At 29.7% G+C, this 9541-nt stretch overlaps 1 protein-coding gene across 1 annotated transcript; it reads left to right on the top strand.

The window, feature by feature from the left end:
- Window positions 1-1091: 1091 nt before the first annotated feature.
- On the top strand, window positions 1092-2930 carry LOC106753078 (cyclin-U2-1). The gene is made up of 2 exons (XM_014634863.2): window positions 1092-1801; window positions 2391-2930. The coding sequence occupies exons 1-2, from the start codon at window positions 1389-1391 to the stop codon at window positions 2653-2655; spliced, it is 678 nt and encodes a 225-aa protein (XP_014490349.1). The 5' UTR covers window positions 1092-1388; the 3' UTR covers window positions 2656-2930.
- The last annotated feature ends 6611 nt before the right edge of the window (window positions 2931-9541 follow it).

The following is a 9541-nucleotide window of genomic DNA, read 5'->3' as shown; positions in this document are numbered from 1 at the left end:
CTCCCCAATCCCATAATATACTATCCTTCTTCTTATGATTTTCAAGTTTTGCACTTTTCACGTGTGTGTTTAATTTTGTTATTGTATATGCATTGCTATATGTCACATGTCCCTGTTCAATCTTATTATTTTTTACGATTCCTTATCCCATATAATTTTATTTATTTATTTTTAGTGTTGATCTTATTCATTTCATTATATTTAAATGAATCCTTAGTCTGAAAAGCTTTCAAAACATGAACCATATTTGTATTAAACTAAATCGGTAATCAAGACAAATCATGCTACTAATACATTTTTCAAATATCATTCACTATAAAAATATATCACCAATAAAACATAAATCTAATACACATAACAAAATAGTTGATAAATTTCAATAAAAAAACTCTAAAATAATAAAATTATGTGTATTCTTGTCTATTACATATTACAAGGTTTCTCTATTTTATTACATAGGTTGATTGTTAGCAAATTCGATCTTAAATCTTAGCCTTATAACCACGTAAGATTTCATTCCATTACGTTAAGGGTTGTAATATGGTGCAGGGTAAGGTTTATGGCATTAAGTTGGAAAGGAGTTGAAGGACTAGTTTGAGTCGGTACGAACCGTAAGTAACTCACATGGCTATACCATACCGACTAGAGCTTTTGTGACTCTAGAAAATACAGACAATTGAAGGTGATGATAATAAATATTGACTTGAGATAATCTATAATAATATAAATAGGAAAGTTTCAGATGAGGAAAACATTGTGAAAGTGAAAAATAAAAATAAAAATAAAAAATTGAATGGATATAGTAATAATATGCTCAGCAAGTTCCAGGTTATTGCTTCCTGCTATTGATTATTTAAAAAACAATATCAATGGCTAAAATTGAAGGGCCATTCATGCATCCGAAACTTGTGAAGAACATGGTGGAAGAGATTGTCTTGTTTTTTATGCAACTAAGAGAGAGAAAGCTTAGCTGGAGTGTCTGTACTTTGACATAAAAAAGAGGATGCACTCGTATCTTAATAGTTTTCATTTTCATGTTTTTTTATTATCAAGCTTCCACCCACTATCCCTCATTCCAAACTCAAAACCCTTCTTTTGGAGTTTTCTTTCTACATCAATAAAATGCCACTGAATAATATTTTCATCACGAAAATAAAATAAAGAAACAAATCTCTATCTTTATTCCCCCTTCTTCCGATCCCAATTCCCCTTTATATATATAAAGCCTTCTTCCAAAAACCTTCTTCATCATCAACACCAACACAAAAACCCATCACCATTTGCTGTTTAATGCTCAACACCTAATACCCTTTTGGATTTGGAGCTTATCAGATCAATCCCCTTCAAAATCTTCCTCTTCTGAAGTAAAAAGAAGCAATTTTTTTCTCATGGCCTCTTCTTCTTCTTCTCTTGCAATATCCCCAAGGAAGCTGCGCTATGATCTGTATTCTTATTCGTACAAAGAAGATTCCAACACCCCATTAGTGATAAATGTGCTGGCTTCACTCATTGAGAGGAGCATGGCTAGGACACAGAGGATTGTGAAGAACTGTTCAAGTGCTTTGTCCAAAGCCATCAGCACAAACATCTTCGATTGTAGAGAGATTCCTGATATGACCATTCAATCCTATCTAGAGAGAATTTTCAGGTACACTAGAGCAGGACCATCGGTGTATGTTGTTGCCTATGTCTACATTGACCGCTTTTGCCAAAACAATCCAGGGTTTAGGATCAATGCCAGAAATGTGCACAGACTTCTCATAACAACTATCATGGTGGCTTCTAAGTATGTGGAAGATATGTAAGTTCTCTTCTCCCTCTTTTGTTTCTCTATTTCATTCTTTTGTTCATCTCTGGGGTTGAACTGATCTTGAAGAAATGTTAACCATTTTCTTTTTCTAAGTATACTTAATAACAGATTATCAGAAGAAGAAATCTTAAAAGACATGAAAGTGTTATCGGTTGTTACTTTTTCTGCAGAAAAATCCTATGGCACCCCAGAAACTTACTGATATTGAAAAACTCTGCCTCTAACCTTTGATGTGTCTGTACAAACTCATTCAACTATTAATTCCAGAAACAATTGTACCAGAAACTTAAGATTTATGTGTGTTCTATAGCAGCATCAATTCTATTAAAATTCTAGATAATAATTTGGTAAGGGGTTTGTTAAATTGAGACAAAGTTTGTTTCTTTTCAATCTCAATGAGTGAGAGTACTACTGGCTAACAGCCAAGGAAGTGGACATTTTGTTAGGTCACCTAGTTTAGGTGGATGTTGTTGTTAATGCATCATGATTGTCTTTGTATTTGTTTTTTTCTTTCATTTCTTGGATTTGAAAACAGTGCTTCATGTGATAGACACTAATGTGGCTTCTTCTTATTTGACAGGAATTTCAGAAATTCATACTTTGCAAGAGTTGGAGGGTTGACAACAAATGAATTGAATGAACTGGAGGTTGAATTTCTTTTCATGATGGGTTTCAAATTGCATGTGAATGTGAGTGTTTTTGAGAGCTATTGCTGCCATTTGGAGAGGGAAGTCAGCATTGGAGGAGGTTATCACATTGAGAGGACTCTAAGGTGTGCTGAAGAGATCAAAGCAAGGCATACAGAGGAAAGGGGTTACACACAAATCACACGTGTCATGTTGTAGAATGCTTAGAGAGTTTTGCTGTTATAATTTTATTTTTTGTGTTTTTCCTGCAAGTCAAGAGGGCAGTTTATGTGTATAGATGAGTGTAAATTTATATATTTTGTTTGGGGATTGAGAATTTAGAACATAGGTAAGGCAGAAAAGAGTGATGTACAAATTTGCCTTGTTTTATTACAAGGAAACAGTGAGTTTTAATCAAGAGTTTTGGGATTTTATATGTTGATCTGAGGATTTTTAAGTGAGCAAATTTTCAACCCTCTGTTCTTATTTTGTTACTTGCCTTTGCTTTTCTAGATACAAATTTGAAAATATAGGTGTCAATATCATGAACTTGTTCACACTCAAATTATATTCAACAACATAATTCGAATTATCAAGAGAAACAAAAAGGGTATATGATATGTGACTTTGATAAAAATAAGCAATTGACAAAAGGTAAAAGGTGTGGGAATGAGTGCTTTCAAATTTCGTAAATCACAGCATGATGGATGGAAAATTTTGATGAAGTCAAAATATGATCATCGCTTTAATTTGTTTTTTTTTTTTATTTTCTTTTTCATTTTTCACCCTTTAAGATTTTGATGTTGAAAGACGAGCGAAAATTTGATAGCATATTATAGAGTGTTCTAACAAACTTCCTTAATCTATAAGTAAATTAAGTGGATGGTAACACTGAGCTATGTGGAGCATCATAGCAACAGTTAATAGTTCAGCAAACGGAAATGAGGTTTTTTTTCACACCTTAATATAATACCTGGAGATAGAAAGTGGTTAGACTAAAGAGATCGAAGATAGAGATAGTATACAAAATATAATCATGAAAAATTGTAGAGGTATTGTACACCAAGTTAGCATTTCTGTTTTAGAAGTGAGACTGGTTATTATGAATGTTTCTAGCGTAAAATGAAAAAAAAACTGACAACTTTATATAATGATAATTTTAATAGAATCATTATCAAATTTTGATTGATAAAATTTTTACAATTTTTTTCAACTTTACGATTTAAATTGTCATTTTTTTTCTACAATGACATATTTATGTAAAATTATTGTCTTAGAATTTACACGATAACCTTATAAATCTTATTTTACTTAGAAGGATAAAAAGTGAATTTTAAACCTAATTCAATCTCATAGAATCAATTACTTATAAGATGAGGATTTTATTCAATTATATACTATGAAATTGTCTTATTTCTAATCAATTTAGAATTTCCAAAACACTCCCACCATGTCAGTGTATATACATCTTAAGCATAAACATTAACGAGTAGTCGGATAACGACCCAATAATGAATGATACGATAGATCCAATAAACAACAATCTCTCAATACACTACATGAAAATGCGCCTAAATAGCAACCAATTTTAGAGACAAAAAATAATTAATCACTATAATGATCAATTTAGATACTAATTTATAAACTAAAATATATTGGTATCTAAAATAGTTTTCGTTATGAATAAAAAATAATAATTGGGTTGTAAATTGATCACTAATTGGCTTATAACATTAGCTACCAAGGTTTTGGTTACTAAAGGAATTATTATCTAAATTGGTCACTTTAGACACTAATTTTTTTGGTAGTTAAAACTTCGGTAGCTAATGTTAGAAACAAACCCAATTATATTCTTTTATTCATAATAGACTATTTTAGATACCAATAATCATTAGTTTATAAATTAGTATCTATATTGGTCTTTATAATGACTAATTATCTTTTGTCTCTGAAATTTAATACTATTTAGGAATTTTCTTATAGTGATAGAAGGTGACACAATAGGTCGAACAGACAATATATCTTATTAAGATAAACTTTAACTCATAGTTTTGATATCTAGTTAAGAAGTATTTTAAGCCCAACTCTATCTCACAAAATTGACTTGTAAAAGGAGGTTTGTTACTCGTTATTAGACTCGAGATGTATATATCTCGGTGTGAAGGGGTGTGTTGGAGATTCCACAGTGACTAGAAATAAGAAGATTTCGTAATATAAATGGGAGTAAATCTCACCGTACAAGCCAATTTTTGTGAGATTGAGTTAAGCTTAAAGCCCACTTCTTAAAATAGAATAAAGAGAATAATTCATTTTCATGTTATCATTGTTCATTTTTCCTCTCCCTTTCTCTCCACTATCATTTGTTTGTTAATATGCGTGTAGTTGTTTTGGCCTTTCTTCCCATCTTTATTTATTCTCATCATTGTGGCTCAATTGTCCACTTGAAATGTTATGATAATTGTTCTTGTCGTTCTTCATGCCACCATTCTCATCTTTCTTCATGCGGTTTATGTTTGCCTCCATCGCTACATAATGTTCATCGTTGTTATCAAACAATAACATTGATTGACTTTCAGAAGTTAAGTTATCGATACAAAACACATCAAGTATCCTAAATCTTGCCTGAAAGATCTTACCTCAAAGCATGAGTGTGTTGTTTTTGATGGGAAAAAAAATGGAGGTTAATAAAGATGAATGTTGTAATATTGATATTAGTGGAACCCATTCATTTACATTAATGATGATTAGTAAAGATGGAGACAATTAATGTAGTCAATCATGTACATGAAACCAATAAAGAATACAAAGAAGGAATATGCATCATGACCATTGCTCACATACAAATTTTGTGAATTTGATATTTTTATTAATTCTTTTATTGGTTAAATGTTATTATACGATGATGATTTTAGTCACAAAAATCATCATATAACTTGTCATGTAATTAACAACTTTTGAACTTCTATATAGCCTATTAATTACGACTATTTTACTCAAAAATTATCATCATATTTGTAACATATAACAATGATTTTTAATGAGAATTATCATTTAATATATATATATATATATATATATATATATATATATATAAAGATGATTTTGAGCATAATAACCTTATCGAATTAAACTTGTATGATGATAATTTCATAAAAAACGTTTTTCTTTAATAGTGATTGTATCAACTGTGATTCTAAAATTAGAACCATTTTTAAAATTATATTTTTCAATACTATTTATACAAATGTATGTTTTAAGTCATGTTAAATTTGAGGTGATAACAAAGAAGATATAAGTATAATGTTTTCACGTAGAGTTGTGAAATTGTATATTATTTCTTTTATAGGTTAAAACCACTTAGGCGTCCCTATTTTCGTAAGATCTTTCCATTTTGGTCCCCTTTTTATAAAACTTTCCAATTGGGTCCTTAAAAGTGCCAATTTCGTTGAAATTAACCCCTACCGTTAAAATTGAGTAACACTGTTAAACCTGTGCACATGTGGATGGAGGACGTGTCAACCATTAAAAATCATAGGAAACGTGTCAGAGAACTGAGTGATACGTGGCGTGATTAATTGATAAATTGAAATTAAAAAGGGGATTGAAGTAGATTAGCCTATCATCCTAGTCGAGGTTTGCGGGACCTGCAATGAAATCAGGTTTCAATATTTCTGGTGTGATTGGGTTTGGACCTCGAGCACTATATGCAGAAACAATTGGCGACGGCTGAATTCCAATCTCAGTTCCCTGGAACACAAGTGTAGCTGTTGGATTTTGTGTCTGTTGCAGGTACATCTTAATGGCTTTGGAGGTTTTGAAACCCACTGCAGCTGTTGGCAAAAGATGGGCATCCGCCATTAACTCCTCTCCATCAATTTCTAACACCATGCCCACACCACCAGCAGATTTCACCACAAGCCCTTTCTCCACCCTTGAAATATTTCCACGATCACAGAACACAATTTTTCCCTAAGCGTTTTTCTGGATCCAAGCTATCTGTCAGACACAACTCTGCACCTACTTTTACGCTTGCATTTCCAGCGTATATGGTCATAGCTAAATAAAGTATTGTTTCAGCAAATTCAAGACAAACCTTCCAGCAAATTCGAGACAAACTAGTTGGCGGACACCTAGAACCAAGTCGCGATTGAAGTCGAAATAGGGAATGGCCAAGCTCCAAAGCCCGAATCAAGTATGGATCGTCTCCACTAATGATTGGTAATGAACTTTCAATGATACTTCTCAGATTTCTTTCACAGTTTTAATGAAATTCAATCCCAATTGCTTTTAGATTTAATAGAACCCTAATTCCCCTTTTTTATTTCACTCAACCCCAATTCCCTCTTTTAATTAACGTAACCCTAATCTCCTTTTTAATTTCAATTTATCAATTAATCACGCCACGTATCACTCAGTTCTCTAACACCTTTCCTATTATTTTTAATGCTTGACACGTCCTCCATCCACATGTGCACAGATTTAACACTGTTACTCAATTTTAACGGCAGGGGTTAATTTCAATGAAATTGGCACTTTTAAGGACTCAATTGGGAAGTTTTATAAGAAAGGGACCATAATGGGAAGACCTTACAAATATAGGGATGCCTAAGTGGTTTTAACCTCTTTTATATTTTGAAATTTACAAGTTCCTAATACATTAATCATATTTTGTTAAAGTGGCAGTATCTTATTTATTAAACTTGGTATTTACCATATTTTGTAAGCTTTAAGAAACATTAAATTGATATTCATGTAATGGTAAAGGTTTGGTTAGGAGATTTCGTAGTCCTAACTTTGTGGACTATAATTTTGGTAGATTTCTAAAGGTATTTTGAAGCTTAATGCTTGTAGAAGTATTTTAAGAGGGAATATTTGAAAATATATGAAAAAAGTTCCTTCATTTTATTGGTGTTGTTTTGGTTTTGCAAGTTATAAGAGTTGTTTTATCCAGTTAGTAATGTCTAAAGATTGATATTTTCTTTAGTTAATGTGACTATTTTTATTGTTAATGTCTTTATTCATGCTTTTATCATGCACGTATAACTTCTTAGTCGGTGAAACTCTTATGTAATTAAGCGTATTGTAATTTTTTTTTTTTGTTTTTCTATTTGCATTGATGGAATTAAATGTATTTAGATTAGTAAATTTTGAATTGATTTTAGGTTTGATATTGTTTGTTTGATAGGTTATGATTTGTATTAGAGAAAATTTATTTAAGAATTGGTTTGGTATAGTAGAGTTCAAGTTTTCTTAACTTTTGTATAAGTTTAGTAGGTTCTTCCATTACTAGTAAATATTGGCCACTAATTTAAAAGAATCAAAACAATATATTCAAATTAAACATAATTCTAATGCCTAATATCCATGTAAATAGAGTCTATTTTTTTTTACTATGAATTTATCTTGTTACGTCTCATTTACCTTGTTGCACATGAACAAATAATATGAAACAATTGCACTTTTTTTAATAACCAAAAATACGAACTCCTACTCCACCCAAAGTGAAAAAATTTAAAAATGATAAATATGATGACATGAGACTACTCCACCAAATTACTCTCATTATATAAAACTTTATGGTGGTCTTTCTTTTATATAAATTTTCTCAATAAATGATAAGTGATATTCTCACCAAATTTCTCAATAAATTATAAGTCATAAATTCAATTTTTCGTATATTCATAATTAGTAGGAGAATAACCTTCTAAAATTAATGTAAAACAAAACATATTAATCTAACTAATATTTTAGAAGGCACGGTTAAAAATTGAGTCACTTGTATACTAATTCACGAATGAATAAAGGGAGCAAGGAAAACCAATCAACATTTAGTAAATAAAAATATTATATGAGAAATATATTATATATCTAAAGTCAAATTTCAAATATTTTAAAAGGTTTTATTAATGAATTTTTAGCTTATTCGTTTTCTTATTATAGTTTAATATTTATTTTTAATGATGTTTTGCGACTTCTACTTAATAAATTGGTGGATTCTTCACTGCATTATACTATTCTTAAAAAGAAAACTGTGACTCTAAAAATAATGACTTTATAATATTTCAAAATAATTTGATTATGTGAAACTGTAATAATACTCACATGACGTAAAAGATTGTGATTTCACACTTTAATCCAAATTAACCCCCAAACTTTTGTTCCAAATTGGATTATAGGGTGATCAATTAATTAACTAACTAACTATGTGACTGATGGGAATATTAATTTTATTGCAGAAATTAATTTTTAATTTAATTTATAGTCTATGTTAATGAGACATTACATGTATTTTTCATATACCCGTTCTTTAGTTAAATGATGCTATCCATGTCATAATCACAAGTATGGGTTGAGAATATTATTAGGGAAGAAAATTCAAGTTTGGAAATTTTTTGCATTAAAATGTTTTATTAATGTATTTCCATAAATTTATATACTTGTATTATTTAAATATTAATTTAATAAACTTTAACGACAGGAAGAAACTGCTAGTGGAAAAGAATATTAAATTAAATCTCACAATTTTGGATTAAACCTAAATGGCTAAATCATTTCTAATTCTTAAAATTAGAATAGAATCAATCTCTACATAACTTTAAGCAAAATCAAGATGACAACCATTTTTACCATAATTTCAACTTACTTATTGCCATTTTTTTTTCAACATTGTGCATTCGAAAATTTAAGAGAATTTTAATTATATATTTTTTTTTCTCTTAACTTTCATAGTAATTGATTTTTCAATATAATACTATATATACATGTTCGTCTAAATTAATCACTAAGATAAATCATTGTTTTTTATAGAGTTTTTTTTATGAGAATTCAAAATAAAGATACAATATCATTAATACATAAATTCAATTTACATAAAAGATTAATAGTACATCGAATTTAAAACTTTAAAACAATAAATTTATATATTTTCTTGCTTATACGTTGTTTAGTTTTTTTAATATAAAACTTAAATTCATATTTAAATTTTCAATAATAAAATTACGACTATTTTTAAAATTTTAAAACAAACAAGTTACTAAACAAATGATGGAACAACATCACAGAGAGAGAGAGAGAGAGAGAGAGAGAGAGAGAGAGAGAGAGAGAG

The sequence above is a fragment of the Vigna radiata genome, unplaced genomic scaffold (assembly GCF_000741045.1).
Source record: "Vigna radiata var. radiata cultivar VC1973A unplaced genomic scaffold, Vradiata_ver6 scaffold_91, whole genome shotgun sequence".
Classification (NCBI taxonomy): domain Eukaryota; kingdom Viridiplantae; phylum Streptophyta; class Magnoliopsida; order Fabales; family Fabaceae; genus Vigna; species Vigna radiata.
Note: the sequence above shows the minus strand (reverse complement) of the source record. Positions and strands in the feature narration are given on the sequence as shown.